The sequence below is a fragment of the Misgurnus anguillicaudatus genome, chromosome 10 (assembly GCF_027580225.2).
Source record: "Misgurnus anguillicaudatus chromosome 10, ASM2758022v2, whole genome shotgun sequence".
Taxonomy (NCBI): Eukaryota; Metazoa; Chordata; class Actinopteri; order Cypriniformes; family Cobitidae; genus Misgurnus; species Misgurnus anguillicaudatus.
This window is the reverse complement of record NC_073346.2, coordinates 39,547,018-39,567,864: the sequence shown is the minus strand read 5'-3', so window position 1 is coordinate 39,567,864 and position 20,847 is coordinate 39,547,018. Positions and strand designations below refer to the sequence as shown.

The 20,847-nt window shown below is 33.4% G+C and overlaps 3 protein-coding genes across 10 annotated transcripts; all 3 read right to left on the bottom strand.

The window, feature by feature from the left end:
• Positions 1 to 307: 307 nt before the first annotated feature.
• On the bottom strand, positions 308 to 14,874 carry LOC129448834 (uncharacterized). Of its 4 annotated transcripts, none has more exons than XM_073872570.1 (3): positions 14,655 to 14,874; positions 3,779 to 3,935; positions 308 to 3,618 (listed from the first exon to the last, which is right to left on the bottom strand). In XM_073872570.1, the coding sequence occupies exons 2-3, from the start codon at positions 3,852 to 3,854 to the stop codon at positions 1,850 to 1,852; spliced, it is 1,845 nt and encodes a 614-aa protein (XP_073728671.1). In that variant the 5' UTR covers positions 3,855 to 3,935; positions 14,655 to 14,874; the 3' UTR covers positions 308 to 1,849. The 4 variants fall into 4 exon arrangements, with proteins under 4 accessions (XP_073728671.1, XP_073728670.1, XP_073728669.1 ...); XM_073872569.1 differs by lacking the exon at positions 14,655 to 14,874 and adding an exon at positions 9,334 to 9,667; XM_073872568.1 differs by lacking the exon at positions 14,655 to 14,874 and adding an exon at positions 4,158 to 4,395.
• Positions 5,698 to 8,022, bottom strand: LOC141349077 (uncharacterized). Its single transcript, XM_055211492.2, has 2 exons — positions 7,909 to 8,022; positions 5,698 to 7,758 (listed from the first exon to the last, which is right to left on the bottom strand). Exons 1-2 carry the CDS (start codon positions 7,982 to 7,984, stop codon positions 6,344 to 6,346), a joined length of 1,491 nt encoding a protein of 496 aa, XP_055067467.2. The 5' UTR covers positions 7,985 to 8,022; the 3' UTR covers positions 5,698 to 6,343.
• On the bottom strand, positions 10,937 to 20,534 carry LOC129448838 (uncharacterized). Of its 5 annotated transcripts, none has more exons than XM_073872576.1 (3): positions 20,140 to 20,534; positions 14,268 to 14,424; positions 10,937 to 14,117 (listed from the first exon to the last, which is right to left on the bottom strand). In XM_073872576.1, exons 2-3 carry the CDS (start codon positions 14,341 to 14,343, stop codon positions 12,910 to 12,912), a joined length of 1,284 nt encoding a protein of 427 aa, XP_073728677.1. In that variant the 5' UTR covers positions 14,344 to 14,424; positions 20,140 to 20,534; the 3' UTR covers positions 10,937 to 12,909. The 5 variants fall into 5 exon arrangements, with proteins under 5 accessions (XP_073728677.1, XP_073728673.1, XP_073728674.1 ...); XM_073872572.1 differs by lacking the exons at positions 10,937 to 14,117; positions 14,268 to 14,424 and adding exons at positions 16,058 to 18,209; positions 18,982 to 19,111 and having other exon boundaries at positions 20,140 to 20,421; XM_073872573.1 differs by lacking the exons at positions 10,937 to 14,117; positions 14,268 to 14,424 and adding exons at positions 16,058 to 18,209; positions 18,982 to 19,111 and having other exon boundaries at positions 20,165 to 20,420.
• Between the last annotated feature and the right edge of the window lie 313 nt (positions 20,535 to 20,847).

Sequence of the window (20,847 nt, the reverse complement as noted above, 5' to 3'; positions counted from 1 at the left end):
ATATATTTCTATTTGTAAGTTTGCTGGCTGCACCTAAACACAAACATGACAGCTAGTGCAGACTGATTCACAAATAAATAACTCATGAGGACCAGGGCACAGATAAAATTAACTGAAGAAGTATCCTAATCTAGTTAAATGAGTATCGTAATCTAGTTAAGTGTTCAGGGCAGCTACATGAAGTCAAAAGAATACTTACATTTTGCTTGTACACCACATTAAAATTTCTTGTAATCTTTTAGAGCCTGTAATATAGTGATACTCAGCTCCTTTATCTTACACCTGATTCAACTCATCAGATCATGTATTCATTTGTATTATTTATTAGGCAAATGTTTTTATCCAAAACAGTTTACAAATGAGGGAGAATTTTTTACATTTTATTTTAAAACCAACAACAATCACACTTCACAAAGTTTTGCTTACAAGTATAGTGTTGACACTAGAAGTAAACAGCATAAATGAGAGGTTTATAAATAATATTTTGTACACAATGTTAAAATTAACAGTGAAAAGTTAAAAGTAAATAAGTGCATAATACAAGGAATGCAAAAGAGTTGTGTCTTTAGATGTTTTTTTTTGTTTTTTGAAGGATTCATTGGTCAAGAACAATGATCAGCTGATGGATGGCAGCCAAAAGAGTCATTTCACCAAAGAGTCAATGTAATGCAGGGGTCTTCAACCTTTTTGTGAGCAAGGGCTACCACAATGGATAAAACAATATGGAGGGCTACTTTTTGATATAGTCTACTTAAAACGTTTTTGTTTTACTTGTTGATTTTATTTCATTGTACTTGTTGATATGTTTTATCATTGTTTAAAATGTTAACAAACATAAAAGAAGCCAAGCTAATATAAAAAAATATGTAATAAATAAGTGGGTGATTCTCACGAAAATGTGTAATATAGTAACATTAAAAAGCATCAGAATTAACACAATACTGTGTTCTACCTTGCACAATATGTGATTTCAACATAACAATTTATAATTGTAAATTTTATCTCATTTTCTGCTGAAATTCTCATTACCGCAATGTGTCCAGCTGTGTTTGAACATGCGTTATATTGTAATTTAATCAAATTAACACAAAAATATTAAGAAAAAAAATAAATGGATGTTTTGTTAGACTACTTTAGATGACAGAAAAAATATTTACTGAATATTCATGTATAATAATAATGAAGAAAATTAGGAAAATGATGTGTCCATGCCTGATGTTCTCATCCTCCGCAACACTTTTTGAGAACAGTTTAAGCACACATACAGAATTTTAATAAAGTTTGATTTTGAGTGACCAAGCACATGGACCAGTTACTTCAAGATGGCTACCAGGTAAGATCATTTTTTTACAGTTAATTTGAAATATTGTCTTGTCAGAATGCTTACACGACATTTGGATTATCATTACCGCAACAGATGCTTATTAAATGTTAATTTAATTAATAGAAGCATAATACTTTGATTTTAAATGCATGTGCAGAATCTCCAAATTATGTTCTTTCAGGTTTGTCATGTCATTTTGAAAATATGTCAGTGTTGATGTTTTCTGACTGTTGCGGTAATGAGATTTTTTAGGACTAATTTTTTAAATTATGTTACAAAAAGTGTTAAATGATAAGTAAAAGTTTTTAAATTAATGTTCCCATTTACTCCAGACTTTGTTTTTCAATGTCTGGTGGGGAAAAAAGTAAATTTAAGCAATTTCTACATTTTCATGCTTGACATTTTTAAAACCAAGTTTTCGTGAGAATCACCCAAGTACTACAGTTCAGACTATTAGTAGAATATTCTTTGGTGGGCACCTCACAGACTCTTAAATAACAGACTCTTGTAACAATGTGAGCACTTTTAGGGAATTTCTCCAGAATTTGGAGAAATTCTGGTGTCTGATTGTGGGCATGTGAAAGGCCCTTCTACAGCGTGAGACTTTATGTGATCTTTAAGAGCTCCTTGTCGTTTAAAACATTTACCACACTGAAGACATTCAAATGGTCTCTCAACACTGTGAGTTATTAAATGATCCTTCAGGCTGTTTTTACTTACGCAAGTCTTATCGCAATGAGGACATGCAAAGGGTCTCCCATCTCTGTGAGTGATAAAATGTTCCTTAAGGTGTCTTTTATATTTGTAAGTCTTTCCACATTGAGGGCAGCTGTATGGCCTTTCTTTTGTGTGAGACACTAGGTGAATCTTAAGATTTCCTTTTTGTTTGAAACATTTACCACACTGAGGACAGCTGTATGGCATTTCTCCTGTGTGAGACTTTAGGTGAACCTTAAAATTTCCTTTGTGGTTAAAACATTTACCACACTGAGGGCACTCAAGGGGCATCTCACTTAGTAAATGTTCCTCCTCACAGTGTCTTTTACTTATGCAGGTGTCTGACATTTCTCCAGTGTCAGACTTCATGTGAGCATTAAGAGTTCCTTGTCGTTTAAAACATTTACCACACCGAGGGCATTTAAATGGCTTCTCAACACTGTGACTTACTAAATGATCCTTAAGGCTGTTTTTACTTATGCAAGTCTTATCGCACTGCGGGCATACAAAGGGTCTCTCATCTTCGTGACTGACCAGATGTTGCTTAAGGTGGCTTTTATGTTTGTAAGCCTTTCCACATTGAGGGCAGATGTGTGGCCTTTCTTCAGTGTGAGACTTCATGTGAACATTAAGAGCTCCGTTTTGTTTGAAACATTTACCACACTGAGGGCAGCTGTATGGCATTTGTCCAGTGTGAGATTTTAAGTGAACATTAAGAACTCCTTGTCGTTTAAAACATTTACCACACTGAGGGCACACAAAGGGTCTTTCATCTCCGTGACTGGCAAGATGTTGCTTAAGGCATCTTTTGTGTTTGTAAGTCTTTCCACATTGATGGCAGGTGTGTGGCCTTTCTTCCGTGTGAGACTTCAGGTGAACATTAAGAGCTCCTTTTTGTTTGAAACATTTACCACACTGAGAGCATTCATAGGACGTCTCACTTACTAAACGTTCCTCCTCAAAGTGACTTTTACTTATGCTGCTGTATGGCCGTTCTCCAGTGTGAGACTTTATGTGATCTTTAAGAGCTCCTTGTCGTTTAAAACATTTACCACAATGAGGGCACTCAAATGGCCTCTCAACACTGTGAGTTATTAAATGTTCCTTAAGGCTGTTTTTACTTATGCAAGTCTTATCGCAATGAGGACATGCAAAGGGTCTCTCATCTCTGTGACTGATAAAATGGTCCTTAAGGTGTCTTTTATATTTGTAAGTCTTTCCACATTGAGGGCAGCTGTATGGCCTTTCTGCAGTGTGAGACACTAGGTGAATCTTAAGATTTCCTTTTTGTTTAAAACGTTTTCCACACTGATGGCAGCTGTACGGCATTTCTCCTGTGTGAGACTGTAGGTGAACCTTAAAATTTCCTTTTAGTGTAAAACACTTTCCACATTGAGGGCAGGTGTATGGCATTGCTCCTGTGTGAACATTTAAATGTCCTATCTCTTTTGAGAGTTTGTCTTCTGCTTTTTCTTGAGGTGAACCCAATGAATTTTCTTCACTTATGAAATTGTGTTGCTGATGTTCATCCTCCATTTCATTTTGTCGTTGATCTTCCTCTTTCACTACTGTCAGGCCTATAATAAACAAATTAACAAACAATGTAATTTCAAAATGCAAGACAAGATTTTTGTTATGGCTGGTCTATTAAAATTAATTTCTGTCATTTCAACTCTATAAACATTACCTTGAAAGTGAAACTTTGTTATTTATCAGTTATTAAGATTAAACACAAACCTGTTTGTTGTTCAGTATGTTGAGGTGTTATTGTGAATGATTCAGGATCAGTCTCCTCTTTAACACACTCCATCATTACAACAGTAGAGGAGCTGAATGTGTTGTGACAGCAGCTGCTTATTGGTCCTCTTCACAGTATTTATACATCAACTGATGTCTGTTCACACAAACATACAATATTTGTAATCTCAATATCCATTTTCAAATGAAAAAAGTGCATTTGTTTATAAGTTTATATTTGTTTAAAGTTATTATGACCTAGTTTAATTTTACAAACAACAGCAATTATTCATCTCCTAAAGTAAAGAAATGTATGGAACATGTATATTTCTTTATAACCAATGAAAAGCACATCAACAGATTTGAATTCATAAATTACCTGAACGGCTTAAACGTGAAGTACAGTAAATCTCTTTGTTTCTTGCCTTGTGGAACGCTCAGTTATTTACAAAAAAGTATCACAATAATATCATATTATTTAACATATTTTGAATAAAGTACCATCTTAAATAATGTTTAAATATTTCGTTTTTAAAAATTAAACATTTTGTATCGTTTTATTCGCCTCACACAAACACCTCAATCTTCCCACAGCCGAGCGCCAGCGCAGGGAGCGCACCTCTTATGACGTCACTGCACGATAGGCTACAATAAGCAAAATAAAAGCCCCAATTGTCCATAAGGAATTTCTCACAGAATATATACATACCTAATGGTCTTGTTTATTTAACGAGATGCCATTTATTATTTAAAATAGAGTTTTTTAGTTGAAAACAAGAGTATTTTTGATCCAAAATGTAGTATTAGAAATATAAGAAATGTGTTTCAGTCAAAGAAAAAATTACTCTGTGGGGATTTTTTTTTTAATTCTTTAATAAATAAAATTAATTAGAAAAAAGCATGGATACTACCTTATACATTTTTTGTCCCCAACAAAGTTAAAGAATAACATTTAAAAATTTTGCATAACATCTACCCCACTAATGAGATTATATCTAAATTTAGTCACACTAATTTGAATTGTATTATTTGTAATTTTGCCACTGAATCAGTTGATAATCTGTTCTTCAAAAGCCCCCTTGTAAAAGAATTTTGGTCTGATTTGTCAAAATTTCTGGGTTTGAAATCCAAGCTGATCATTGATTTAACTATGTGTGATATTTTCTGTTATTTTTCTCATTTTAAACCAAATATAGAATATATAGGAAATGTATATATTTTAAAGCCAAAATATTATATTCATAAATGTAAATTTACCTTATAACACTAACAAAGATTAATAATCAAAAAGTGTCGAATATGTGAATTTGTATAATGATTTGATGAATGTTACATAAGTCGCTTATTACCTCTGTATTTTATTTATTTATTTATTTATTTATGTTAATTTAGCTTTTTCTTTGTTTTCAAATGATTGCCTTTCTTCTCTGCTTTATACTTATTGTATCTATGTCATCCAAGATTGTTTGATACTGTATCAGTATTTTTGTTTAATACTTGCAATAAAAAATTAAAAAAAAAAAACAATAAAAGCCCCGGTAATCAATCTGTGCTTGTGAAATGCAAGACAATTAATGAACAATCATCATCAAAGAAAATATAAAAAACATGAATCTACAGGTAAAATTAATATATTAAAGGTTAAATATCCCACATTTGTCAAACGATTGTAATACAGAATGAACTAATAAAATGACACCGCATCTTAATCACAATTAAAGTTAAACAATAATATTTCACAAAGTTATGCTTTCAACTATAGTTTTAATGCTAGAAATAAACAGCATAAAAGAGAGGCTTATAAATATTAGGTTTTTAAAATATTTTAAACAATGTTAAAGTTAACAGTGGAAAGCTGTGAATCATGAAGACGTCTAACATGTGCAGTCCTGGCTTATAAATGAATAATGATAGAAATGTTTTGTTTTTGGTAAACGATTTCTTTAATCTCACTTCAGGCACAAATATATTTAGTTCTCTTGCTTTCATATTCAGGATAAACAAAATATATATTTTAAGAATATGGATGGAGATAGACTGTTATTACCATTTTAACAAATTACAGCTAATGACAAATCTAACAGTTCTGCTACTCCAACATGAAAAAACATTAACATTTAAATCAATTTGGCTGACGCTTTTATTCAACGAAAGTTACAATACAATTCATCAGAAGGTGTTCCTGGGATCGAACCAAAGATCTCTAACACAATGCTCTACAAGCTGAGCTACAGGAACAAATTTCAACACTTGATGTAATGCATTAAAAATATATTTTGGAGTAATGGATCTGAAGACTGAAGTTGATCTTTGTTCACCTTTTGCAGTCAGCGCTTACTCTCCAAGTCTGTAGTTGAAACAATGTGAACACTTTTAAAGAATTTCTCTAGAATTTGGTTCCATTCCAGGTCTCCGGCTCTCAGGAAGGCATTTCCACACGGAGATAAGTCACAACTTTTTATGCCTTTTATGGTGTCCCTCTAGCAGTCCTATCAAAACAAACTTTTGACAGCATTGATCACAGCAAAACAGCCTTTGAGACTTTGTTCATGCATAACTTCTATCTCATAGATGGCATGACAACGGCTTCTCCCCTGTATGAATTCGTATGTGACCCTTAAGATGTCCTCGTTGAGTATAACTCTTGTCACATTGTGGGCACGTGAATGGTCTCTCTCCAGTGTGAATTCGTATGTGATTCGCTAGATTTGCTTTTGATGCTAAATTCTTCCCACAGTGAGGACAAGTGAGCGGCTTATCACCATCGTGACTCATCATATGATTACTAAGGGTAATTTTATGTCTAAAACTCTTTCCACACTGAGGGCAGGTGTATAATTCTCCAGTGTGAGACTTTAGGTGAAAATTAAGATACTTTTTGGTTTTAAAACATTTACCACACTGAGAGCATTTAAAGGGCCTCGCACCACTGTGACTTTTACTTACACAGCTGTATGGCATTTCTTCAGTGTAAGACTTCATGTGAACATTAAGAGCTCTTTGTCGTGTAAAACATTTACCGCAACGAGGGCATTCAAAGGGTCTCTCATCCCCGTGACTGACCAGGTGTTCATTAAGGCATCTTTTATGTTTGTAAGTCTTAAAGCACTTTGGACATGCAAAGTGTCTGTTATCTTCGTGACTGACCAGATGTTCCTTAAGGTCTCCTTTATATTTGTAAGTCTTTTCACACTGATGGCAGCTGTATGGCCTTTCTGCAGTGTGAGATTGTAGGTGAACATTAAGATTTCCTTTTTGTTTGAAACATTTATCACATTGAGGGCAGCTGTATGACATTTCTGCAGTGTGAGACTTTAGGTGAACCTTAAAACTTCCTTTTTGTTTGAAACATTTATCACATTGAGGGCATTCATAGAACGTCCCACTTACAAAATGTTTCTTTTCAAAGTGACTTTTACTTATGCAGGTATACAGCATTTCTCCAGTGTGAGACTTCATGTGAGCATTAAGAGCTTTTTGTTGTTTAAAACATTGACCACACTGAGGGCATTTAAAGGGTCTCTCATCCAAGTGACTGACCAGGTGTTGATTAAGGTTTTTTTTGTGTTTGTAAGCCTTATCGCACTGAGGACATGCAAAAGGTCTCTCATCTCTGTGACTGGCAAAATGTTCCTTAAGGTCTCTTTTATATTTGTAAGTCTTTTCACATTGAGGGCAGCTGTATGGCCTTTCTTCAGTATGAGACTTTATGTGAGCATTAAGAGGTCCTTTTTGTTTAAAACATTTTCCACACTGAGGACAGGTGTATGGCATTTCTCCTGTGTGAGTCTTTATGTGTACATTTAAATGTCCTCTCTGTGGAAAACTCTTTGAGATTTTGGCTTCTTCTCTTTCTTGAGATGAATTCTCAACAGTTTGTGAGAAACTGAATGAATTTTCTTCACTTATGAAATTGTGGTGCTGATGTTCATCCTTCATTTCATTTTGTTGTTGATCTTCCTCTTTCACTCCCGTCAGGCCTATAATAAACAAATTGACATGAAATTTAACAAATATTTTAATCTCAAAGTGCAAAAAAAGATTTTTGTTATGGTTGGTCAGTTCTACAAACTTTACCCTGAAAGTGAAACTTTTTGGTCTTTTATCAGTCATTAAGATTAAACACAAACCTGTCTGTTGTTCAGTATGTTGAGGTGTTATTGTGAATGATTCAGGATCAGTCTCTTCTTTAACACACTCCATCATTACAACAGTAGAGAAGCTGAATGTGTTTTAACAGCAGCAATAAGCAGCTATTATTGGTCCTCTTCACAGTATTTATACATCAACTGATGTCTGTTCACACAAATATACAACATCTGTAATCTCAATACCAATTTTCAAATAAATAAAAAATAGTGCTGTGAACAGATTAATTGCAGGGCTCCAGACTGCCACGAAATGGGGGCATTTTGCCACCAAAATTTGAGAGTGTGCCACTGAATTTTACATCCAGTTGCACATGTGCGACCAATAAATTTGACATTTTTTTGTGATGTGACACTGAATTTGAAAACAGCACATTGTACTTTCTGCATCTATCATTAAAGTATTTATTGGTAATACAGTGGAAATTAGTAGAAATGTTAGTATTTGGTTAGCATGTTGATTTACAGTGTGTGCCCCTAAATTTTATGGTTGCGCCCCTAAAATTTTCAGTTGAGGGCCACTGTGCTCCTAGTGAAAAAAGTTAGTCTGGAGCCCTGAATTGCGATTAATCGCATACAAAATAAAACTTTTTGTGTGTAATAATTATGTATATTTAAACACACTCACATACATATATACATTTTAGAACATTTTTAATTGCATATAATTTTTTTAAATTTACATAGAATATATACAAATATAAATAAATTAGGGCTGTCAAAAGATTAATCGCGATTAATCGCATCCAAAATAAAAGTTTGTGTCCACATAACACATGTGTGTGTATGGTGTATAATTATTATTCATATATAAAAACACACCCAATTATGTATATATTTAAGAAAAATGTATTATATTTATATATAAAATATTTATATTCATATATAATATAAATTATATAAATGTATATACAGTATTTAAATGCAAATATTTCTTAAATATATACCTGAATGTGTCGGTATTTATATATACATAATATTTAGACACAGTACACACACATATGTTATGTAAACACAAACTTTTATTTTGGATGCGATTAATCGCGATTAATCTTTTGACAGCCCTAAAATAAATATATATACACATGTAAAGTTTCCTAAATACATACACGAATGCGTGTGTGTGTGTTTATATATGCATAATTACACCTAGCACACACTCATATGTTATGCTAAAAAGCACTTTTATTTTGTATGCGATTAATCTTTTCCCAGCACTACTAAATAAGTACATTTGTAATATATCCCATGTCTTACAAGTTATGACCCCGTTCAGTTACAAACAACAGCAATTATTTATCAGCTAAAGTAAAAAACTGTATGGAAAAGACGAGGACCATTTATATTTCTTATAATTCATGTATATTTATATATAGTTCATCAACAGATTTAAATAAACATACATACCTGAACGGCTTCAAAAGAAATAAATCTCTTTTTTCTTCTTGTGAAACGCTTAGTTTTATAAAGTATCACAATTATCTCTCTCTCTATATATATATATATCGGAATCGTGTTAACTTGTAACTTGGTATAAGCACCTCTTGTATTATTGCTGACAGGTCGCATGATTGTTTCCTTATCTTTGTAAGTCGCTTTAGATAAAAGCGTCTGCTAAATGCTCAAATGTAAATATTTAGTTGTTGTTTAAAAAAGTAAGTCATTATTTTATATTGTTTGAATCGCCTCACTCAAGCGACCGCTCAAAAGCCTACCTCTTATGACGTCACTGCGCGACAGGCTCCAATAAGCAAAATAAAAGTCCCTTTCCTGAATCTATGTTAAAATTCGTGAAATGCTAGGAAATTAATGAACAATCATTTACTACAATAATATTAAATGAATAAGAATATACAATAGATGAATGTATATGTAAAATAAATATATTTAAGGTCAAATATTCCATATTTGTGCGTCTTAATCACAATTAATTACAGTTAACATAACAAAATAAATCACACTTTCTGCAAACTATATCAAAAAATACAGTGAATCTTTAAAATAAAGTATGTCTTTGAATATTGCACTATATATATATATATATATATATATATATATATATATATATATATATATATATATATATATATATATATATAAACAAACATGACCACTAGTGTAGACTGATTCAGAAACAAATAACTGATTTTTCAAATAACTCATAAAAGAGCCAGGGCACATCATGTCTGTATAGACAAAATGAACTAGAGAAGAATCCTAATCTAGTTGAGTGCTCCTGGGGAGCTACATGAAGCCCAAGGTATACTTACATTTTGCTTGTACAATACAATAAATTAAAACATTAAAATACAGTGCACAGCGCATTTTAGCTTGTAATCTTTCAGATGCTGTAATTCAGTGATACTCAACTCATTGCCTTCATCTAACACCTGATTTAACTCATCAGATCATTTATTAATTTGAATTATTTATTTAGCAGACACTTTTCTCCAAAGCAGTTTACAAATGGAGTAGTATTCAAACATTTTCCTAAAAAGCCAACAAGAATCATACTTCGTTATGCTTACAAGTATAGTGTTGACGCTAGAAGTGAACAGTATGAAGGAGAGGTTTTATTAATAATATTTTGTAAACAATTTTAAAGTTAACAGTGAAGTTGTGAATATGTGCATAATGCAGAAGAGTTGTGTCTTCAGATGTTTTTTAAAGGATTCAGTGCAAATGGACGATGATCAGGTGATGGATGGCAGCTCATTTCACCAAAGAGTAAATTTAATGCATTAAAATGATAATATTTTAAGAAGTAGATCTGAAGACTGAAGCTGATCTTTGCTCAATCTTTACAGTCAGCGCTTTTCTCTTCGAGTCCACAGCTGTAACAATGACTATGTTTACATGTAGACCAATAATGCAACAATTTCCAATAATCAGAGTAAGAACTTAATCGCAGTAAGATGTTTAAATAACTGAAACTAATCTCTTTAATCCTGTTTACAATACGGTTTTTATTTTAGGATTATTCACACATATCACAAATGATAAACGCACATATGGGGCGGTTTTCCGGACAGGGATAAGACTAGACTAAAATAAATGTAAAAGCTGTCCAAACTGAAAACAACTTGCACTGACATGTCTTAAAATACATGGCCTTTGTTTTGTATCAAAATGTATACAAGTAATGTTTTTAGTACGGCATGTTTGTTAAAAATAATTATATTTCCTAATTAAACTAAGGCCTATGCCTGGTTTGTGTTGAGAGAGTTCAGGAAAAACTTGAAAATGAATTTGCGCTTAAGGTGTGTGACTAAAACAAACGCACACTTCAGTTAGTGTGGTAGGTCATTCTACAGAAAAGTTGGAATTCGGGTGATGGAAATCTGCTTAAACGAACTTCTTTCAACATACCCAAAACTTCTTTAATAGCATTAATTAACTTGACAAATGAATCCGCAAAACAAGGAGCTTAATCTATTTTTAACTTTTTAATACATTTTAATAAAGAATCCATGAGTAATGTATTTGTCATTGGTGTTACCTGTTATTTAAACAACATTAATGTTGATACTAGATATTTTTTTCTCATTACAACTTGTGTTTTTAGTTAAAGGTTGAGTAGAGGAATGATAACAGCAAGAAAAATAATTGATTTTTAATATTTGTTTAATTAAATTCTTCATCTTTACCTAGCAGTGTATGAAATTATTTGACTTTTTCTTTAAAACCAACAAAAACAAAAATATTCAACCAAAAAGACTTTGATGCAAAGACTGAAATATCAACAATGTCTTACATCCCATATCAACAACAAAATATTACTAGAAAGTAGAAGAAAATACATTCCTAACGTCAAAACTTGGTTTAACACCAATGACACAATGTGAATATAATAATAGATAATGAATATGATAAAACTTGTTCCATCTTGTTTTGTTTTTATGCTTTTATGTTGGTCAGTTTAAGAAATAGTGCTTAGGAGTACTCATTAGAGAAGTAATACCAATGACGGTAACACCAATGACAATTTACAGAAAAAAAACTAATATTTTAACAAAATGGCTGCCATTAGCCATGCGCTTTATAAAAGCCATTTCATCAGAGATGTAACAATCACATACTTATTCAGTATAATGTATTTATTTTTATGTAAAGATCTTAACACTCCCAGATATAAAAAGAGTAATGACATCCAAAAAACCTTATCTCAAAATTCTTAGATATATCATGATATTTTAGACAAATAAGGTAAGACATCTCAAAAACCTTTTGCCTTCCTCCATGGCACTTTTTCCACTGACCTCTTGACCCATGAAAAACTTCAAAGAGCTGATGCATTGTTTCAAAATAAAAGTGCTTTGGGTAGGGTAAGACCAATTACATAAATTTGGTGGACAAATATTTACTTGATATTACTCATATTAACAGTGTTTTTTACCATTTCAGTGTTGTAGTAAATTCATACAGGGTTAAAGGTAAATGTAAATTAGATTTGTTTTGTTTTATAAAAAACATGGTTTTAAATAAGAAGTACACAGTTCAACTTCCATGTATGATCAAAGGGACCGGGCAATTTACAGGACAAAAAATTTATATAAATAAACTCTCTCATCATTTTAAGGACAGTCTATATATATTAAATATATATCATTATGGGATTATTGCGTCAAATTTAATGAATAAGGGGTCTGCAAAAGCAAGGGACAATTATTTCCACCTTTTTTGTAGAATGACCCAAATACAAGCATTTACATGGCCACATACTACGATTAAAAAAAACGGTGTATGCCACCATTTTTAATAAGATTATGTGTGCTGCGATTATGCGCTTAATCGCATTATTTTTTATCAAAGTGTTGTTTTTACCAGAGGTAACGTATATTGCCAAAATCCCATTATAATCGAATTATGTAAACATGGTCATTGTGGGCACTTTAGGGATTTTCTCCAGAATGGATCTTTTGGTTCCGCTCCAGGTCTCCGGCTCTCAGAAAGTCATTTCCACACAAAGATAAATCACAACTTTTACGTTTTATGTGTCTTCTGGTGTCTCTTTAGATGTGCAGCTGAAACAAACTTTCGATAGCACTGATCGCAGGTAAACGGCCTTTCATTGGAGTGAAACAGCAGATGATATTTGAGACTTTGTTTATGTGCGTAACTCTTACCACATAGATGGCATGAGATGGCACGATGGCAAGGCTTCTCACCTGTATGAATTTGTATGTGTTGCCTAAGAGTTCTTCGTTGTGTAAAACTCTTGTCACACTGCGGGCACATGAAAGGTTTTTCTCCAGAGTGAACTCGTATGTGATTCTCTAGATCTGCTTTTGATGCTAAATTCTTTCCGCAGTGAGGACATGTGTATGGCTTTATGTGATTATAAAGACATTGCTTTCGTAAAAAACTCTTATCGGACTGAGGGAAAATAACGGGCATCACATCTCTGTGACTGACTAGATGTTTGTTAAGGTGGAATTTATGTTTGTAATTCTTTCCACACTGAGGGCAGCTGTATGGCCTTTCTCCACTGTGAATCTTTAAGTGAGATTTAAGAGCTCCTTGTCGTTTAAAACATTTACCACACTGAGGGCATTCAAAGGGTCTCTCAACACTGTGACTTACTAAATGTTCCTTAAGGTTGTTTTTACTTACGCAAGTCTTATCCCACTGAGGGCATACAAAGGGTCTCTTGTCTCCGTGACTGACCAGATGTTCCTTAAAACATCTGTTATGTTTGTAAGCCTTTCCACACTGATGGCAGCTGTACGGGCTTTCTTCAATGTGAGACTTTATGTGAACATTAAAATTTCCTTTGTTTTTAAAATATTTACCACACTGAGGGCAGGTGTATGGCCTTTCTGTAGTGTGAGAATTTAGGTGAACCTTAAGATTTCGTCTTTGTTTAAAACATTTACCACACTGAGGACAGCTGTATGGCCTTTCTGAAGTGTGAGACTTTAAGTGAACATTAAGATTTCGTTTTCGTTTAAAACATTTTCCACACTGAGAACAGGTGTATGGCATTTCTCCTGTGTGAGTCTTTATGTAAACATTTAAATGTCCTCTCTGTGGAAAACTCTTTGAGATTTTGGTTTCTGCTTTTTCTTGATGTGAATTCTCAACAGTTTGTGAGCAACTGAATGAATTTTCTTCACTTATGAAATTGTGTTGCTGATGTTCATCCTCCATTTCATTTTGTTGTTGATCTTTTTCTTTCACTCCCTTCATGCCTAAACAATAATAAACAAATTACTGTTACATTAAATAAACAAAAAAAATACTCAATTTAATCTCAAAATGCAAAAAAAAAAAAAAGGCAAAAACTTTATCCTGAAACTTCAGTTATTATTATAAATCAGTTATTAAGATTAAACACAAACCTGTTTGTTGTTCAGTATGTTGAGGTGTTATTGTGAATGATTCAGGATCAGTCTCCTCTTTAACACACTCCATCATTACAACAGTAGAGGAGCTGAATGTGTTGTGACAGCAGCTGATTATTGGTCCTCTTCACAGTATTTATACATCAACTGGTGTCTGTTCACACAAATATACAATATTTGTAATCTCAATACCAATTTTCAAATGAAAAAACTAAGTGCATTTGTAACTGTATCGCCCATGTCTCACAAGTTATTTTGACCTTTTACGAACAATAGCATTTATTTATCTGCTAAAGTAAAAAAAATGTATAAAAAACAAGAGGAACATGTATATTCTTAAAATCAATGCAAAGCTCATCTAACAGGTTTAAATAAATAAGTTACCTGAACGGCTTAAAAGTGAAGTAGATTTCTTTGTTTCTTGCCTTGTTGAACGCTCAGTAATTTACAAAAAAAGTATCACAATAATAAAATATTATTTAACATATCTTCAATAATGTTTAAATAGTTCGCAAATTTTGTATCGTTTGATTTGCCTCACACACACATCAATCTTCCCACAGCCGAGTAGCAGCGCAGTGAGCGCGCCTCTTATGACGTCACTGCACGACAGGCTACAAGACGCAAAATAAAAGCCCCTGTAATCAATCTGTGCTCGTGAAATGCAAGGAAATTAATGAACAATCATGAAAATATAAAAAGCATGAATCTATAGGTAAAATCAATATATTAGGTTAAATATTCAACGTGTCAAACGATTGCAATAGAAGGTATGCACGTGACGTCACCTTCGACGAAAGCGCTGCGGTTACGCCCACTGAGTGGCAAAAGACAGAGCGGCAGCATTTGTGTACAGTGTGAAATTAGCTAAATGGTGGAAAAGGTTGTTATGCGATAGACTGTACTGACAGATTTAACAAAAATTCGAAGCTATCGTTTTACAGAAGCGAACAACACCGAAAGGATAAGTAAATTAATCGTTCATGCCAACGTCCACAGACCACAGGTGGGTTGATAAGTTGATAGGGTCACTATCAAGCAGAGGTTTTACTTTCTACTTAAAAGTTTTTTTTCAAATATTTGTATTTTATCAGTGTTTTCTCTTTTGAAAACATACATTCCAAATGTATCCATTTCATAAATACAAGTTTTTGTTTTACATTTAATATTTAAGTATATTAATATACTTTTACTCAAGTAAAAGAACACAATTTTAATGTAATTAGGTATTAAATAATTTTTAATATGCAATATTAAAGAATACACAGTATGATTCCATGCTTTAGAATGTAGTTAAGTTAATTTTTTTCCTAAGACAAACAACCTAATAAAGCACAGATGCTTGGGAAATGTAACTAATGGAACTAAGTATTGTCCACTTCTGCTATCAAGTCCAACTAAATTCAATTTAAGCTGATAATAGTCAGTTTTACAGGCATTTTCGCAGCAGCCCCTATGAAAACCAGCCATTTTGTTAAATGTTTGCCACTCAACAGGGCGTGCTCACGTGGAAAAGTGACGTCAATGCATACCCTCAATACAGAATGTACTAGTAAAATGACACTGCCTCTTAATCACAATTAAAATTAAACAATAATCAACTTTCACAAAGTTATGCTTTCAAGTATAGTGTTAATGCTAGAAATAAACAGCATAAAAGAGAGGCTTATAAATAATATGTTTTAAAAATATTGTATTCAATGTTAAAGTTAACCGTGGAAAGCTGTGAATCATGAAGACATCTAACATGTGCTGTGCTGGCTTATAAGTAAGTAATGACATACATTTTCTGGTTTTGGTAAACTATTTCTTTAATAATCTTACTTCAGACACAAATGTGTTTAGTTCTCTTGCTTTCATGTCCATAATAAACAAAATATAGATTTTAAGTATATGGATGGATATTTAGACTGTTGTTACTATTTTTTAACAAATTACAGCTAATGAGTGCAAATCTAACAGTTCTGCTACTCCAACATGAAAAAACATTTACAATTAAATCAATTTGGCTGACGCTTTTATCCAACGAAAGTTACAATACATTTCATCAGAATGTGTTCCTGGGATCGAACCAAATATCTTTAGCACTGCTAACACAACGCTCTATGAGCTAAGCTACATGAACAAATTTCAGCGCTTGATGTAATGCATTAAAAATATATTTTGGAGTAGTGGATCTGAAGACTGAAGTTGATCTTTGTTCACTTTTTGCAGTCAACGCTTTCTCTCCAAGTCTGTAGTTGAAACAATGTGAACACTTTTAAGGAATTTCTCCAAATTTGGTTCCACTCCAGGTCTCCGTCTCTCATGAAGGCATCTCCACATGGAGATAAGTCACAACTTTTTATGTTTTATGCGTCTTCTGGTGTCTCCTTAGCAATCCTATCGAAACAAACTTTTGAGGGCATGCAAAGGATCTCTCATCTATGTGACTGCCCAGATGTTCCCTAAAGTCCCTTTTGTTGAAAAGTCTTTTCACACTGAGGGCATGTGTATGATCTTTCTCCAGTGTGATACTTTAGGTGGCAATTAAGATACCTTTTATGTTTAAAATATTTACCACAGTCAGGCATTCAAATGGCCTCTCAACACTGTGACTTACTAAATGTTCCTTAAGGCTGTTTTTACTTATGTAAGTCTTATCGCACTGAGGGCATTCAAAGGGTCTCCCATCTATGTGACTGACCAGATGTTCCTTAAGGTGTGTTTTATTTTTGTAAGTCTTTCCACACTGAGGGCAGCAGTATGGCCTTTCTTCATTGTGAGACTTTATGTGAGCATTAAGAGTTCCTTTTCGTTTAAAACATTTACCACACTGAGGGCATTCAAATGGCCTCTCAACACTGTGAGTTACTAAATGATCGTTTAGGTGCCTTTCACTCATGCAAGTCTTACCACACTGAGGGCATACAAAAAAGGGTCTCTCATCTTCATGACTGATCAGATGTTCCTTAAGGTGTCTTTCATGTTTGTAAGCCTTCTCACAGTGATGGCAGCTGTATGGCCTTTCTTCATTGTGCGACTTTAAGTGAGATTTAAGAGCATCTTGTCGTTTAAAACATTTACCACACTGAAGGCATTCAAATGGTCTCTCTACACTGTGACTTACTAAATGATCGTTTAGGTGCTTTTTACTCATGCAAGTCTTATCGCACTGAGGACATGCAAAAGGTCTGTCATCTCTGTGAATGACAAAATGTTGCTTAAGGTGTGTTTTATTATTGTAAGTCTTTCCACACTGAGGGCAGCAGTATTGCGTTTCTTCATTGTGAGACTTCATGTGAGCATTAAGAGCTCTTTTTTGTTTAAAACATTTACCACAATGAGGGCATTCAAATGGTCTCTCAACACTGTGACTTACTAAATGATCCTTAAGGCTGTTTTTACTTATGCAAGTCTTATCGCACTGCGGGCATACAAAGGGTCTCCCATCTCCATGACTGATCAGATGTGCCTTAAGGTGTCGTTTATGTTTGTAAGCCTTCTCACAGTGATGGCAGCTGTATGGCATTTCTCCAGTGTGAGTCTTTAGGTGATCATTAAGAGCTCCATTTCGTTTAAAACATTTTCCACACTGATGGCAGCTGTATGGCCTTTCTGCAATGTGAGACTTTATGTGAGCATTAAGACCTTCTTTTCGTTTAAAAGATTTTCCACACTGACAGCAGGTGTATGGTCTTTCTTCAGTATGACACTTTAAGTGATGATTAAGATATCGTTTTTGTTTAAAACATTTTCCACACTGAGAACAGGTGTATGGCATTTTTCCAGTGTGAGTCTTCTGTGGAAAACTCCTTGAGATTTTGGCTTCTTTTCTTTCTTGAGGTGAATTCTCAACAGTTTGTGAGCAACTGAATGAATTTTCTTCACTAATGAAATTGTGGTGCTGATGTTCATCTTCCATTTCATTTTGTTCTTCCTCTTTCACTCCCGTCAGGCCTTTAATATAAAAAATTGACGTGAAATTAAATTAACAAAAAATAATTCTCATTTTAATCTCAATAAACAATTATGTCTATTAAAACAAAAATTAAGATGACTGTCTTTCTGTTTTATCATCATTTGCAGCAAATTCCTAATTATAACATTGTACGGCTCTAATAAAGTTTTAACCAGAGCCGAAAATAGTGGTCGACCGAAATGCTTTTTTTTTAATGACAGATGCCGATATAAGTCAAATGTTATTACAGTAAACAGAAAATTGGTGAAACTAAATAAACATTTGTTATGCATAACATTTATAAATATACCCTTTTAAAGTACTTAAAGTGGGGACATATCATGAAAATGTATAATTGGGTCACCAGTGCTTCTATCAACCCAGAAAATGTGTAAAAGATCATCCCAGTAAGTTAGTTTTGGTAAACTGAAACTTGAAATTTGTCTTCCCTTGTGATGTCAGAAGGGAATAATACCGCCCCTTAATCTGCACTATCCAACCACAGCACTGCCATTTAGTTCAGAGATCAGCTCAGTTGCTTTTAAAAGACACACCCAAAAATTGCTTTACATCAACTGACACTGAGTGTCTTTTCTTTAAAAACATCAAATTTAAGTAATGGAGAAATTTTCTAGCTGATTGAAAAGATTTATAGCCCGATGCCGATAATAATGAAAAATCCAAATATTGAATACAATCAGCCTATCACTAGACAAAAACTCAATCTCCTGAAACTTTGTTATTTATCAGTCAATAAGATTGAACACAAACCTGTTTGTTCTTTAGTATGTTGAGGTGTTATTGTGAATGATTCAGGATCAGTCTCCTCTTTAACACACTCCATCATTACAACAGAATGTGTTGTGACAGCAGCTGATTATTGGTCCTCTTCACACGGTGTCTGTTCACATAAACATACAATATCTGACCATTTTAAATAAAAAACAAAGTACATTTGTAACTGTATTTCACATGTCTTACAAGTTATGACCCTGTTCAGTTTTACAAACATCATCAAATATTTAACTGCAAAAGTAAAGAACTGTATGGAAAAGAAGCAGCATTTCTTAAAATTCATGTTAAGCTATAAAAAAATACATGAACCACTTAATATGTTGCTAAAATTTTCAAAATGGTTAAATGCTAAAACTAGTTGTTCAGATAGAAATAGCTTGAAAAAAGCTTTTAAATGAGACCAAGATCATGCTTATGGGTTCAAGAATGAACAAAATACTGGCCATTTGAAACTCGAAAATCATCACTTTATTTTGTCCCATGTTCTCCATTAAAATTCAAGAAAATGTGTAACCGAATCATGAAAATTATGAAGTTTTTTGCTTAAACTTTTAACATTTTTAAGATATTGACCTGAATCGTTCAGGATAAACTGTTTGCCATATCCTCTATATTCTACTTCTGAAAAGTCAGATATATAAAAAAACAAACCACTAATTACACCAAATAACACTCTTTATTCAGTCTATATATACAGACATCTACTACATGGCTATACGGCTGCTTCACATTCTTTGTCCATTCAAGCAGATTTTGGTAGAGGTAAAACTCCCGTGGCCGTCGTTCAAAACTTCAAATTTATTAAATTTTCGTTCACTTGTAGTTTAGCAATTAAACTAAATGTCTTAACAATTTCAAGAATGTTTTTGCTGAAGTTGGGTAAAGACAAAGACAATTTTACAAACAACAGACACTTTGGCGAGCTCGCACGGCCAGTAGTTAACCATGAAAGATGGTGACTGAAAACGAAAAGGTTCCTATGCTTCTTCCGGTGAGGTTAACAATAAAAACTCAGAAATTTCGCTATCAATAAACCAACAGAAGCATTATTTTCAAAAACACCACGCGCTGCCTGAGGAAATCTTGAGTTTCGTTGAGCGGAACCAAAAAGTAAAAAAAAAGTTAGCAACATACCTATGTGCAGTCCTTTGTTCCTTACCTCTTGGAACACTTAATACTTTACAAAAGCATTACAATCCTTTAAAATTATTTAACACGGTTTCAATAAAGTCGAACAATCGATTCTGTTTAAATATTTAGCTGTCCAAAAAAGTATTTTGTATAGTTTTAGTGGTCTCACACAAGCGGCAGCGCAGGGAGCGCACCTCTTATGACGTCACTCCACGGCAAAATAAAAGTCCCTTAAATCTATCGATCTCAAAATGTGTAATATGCTAGGAAACTGATGATCAGTTTACCACACCGAAAAAAAATAGAAAACATGAATGTAAATTATATCTGTGGAAGGAGACGTTTGGTGTTTGGTCAGTGTGACTATTTTATGTACTTTCAGGGACATTGGAAATCTTTTTAGATAGAGGAGAAAGGGCAGTTGTCTTCTTGTTACACTATTTTCCAGTAGCTCGCACAGGGAACTGCTTTCTAATTCCTGTTCAATTATCGTCTGAAACCTCTCTCAAAGAATTCACATCAACCCCCCAAGACAGTTACACCATGGGAGGAGACAGAAGAGTCACACACCCTACCACACTCTTCTTCCCTTTCTCATCATGTTCTAAAAGCAAACTGTATATGGAATGCTACATTCTACATGTACTTAATGCAAGTGGTACATTTGGGTTCATTAATATGACAGCAGGATTCAATGTTAATCTGTAAACT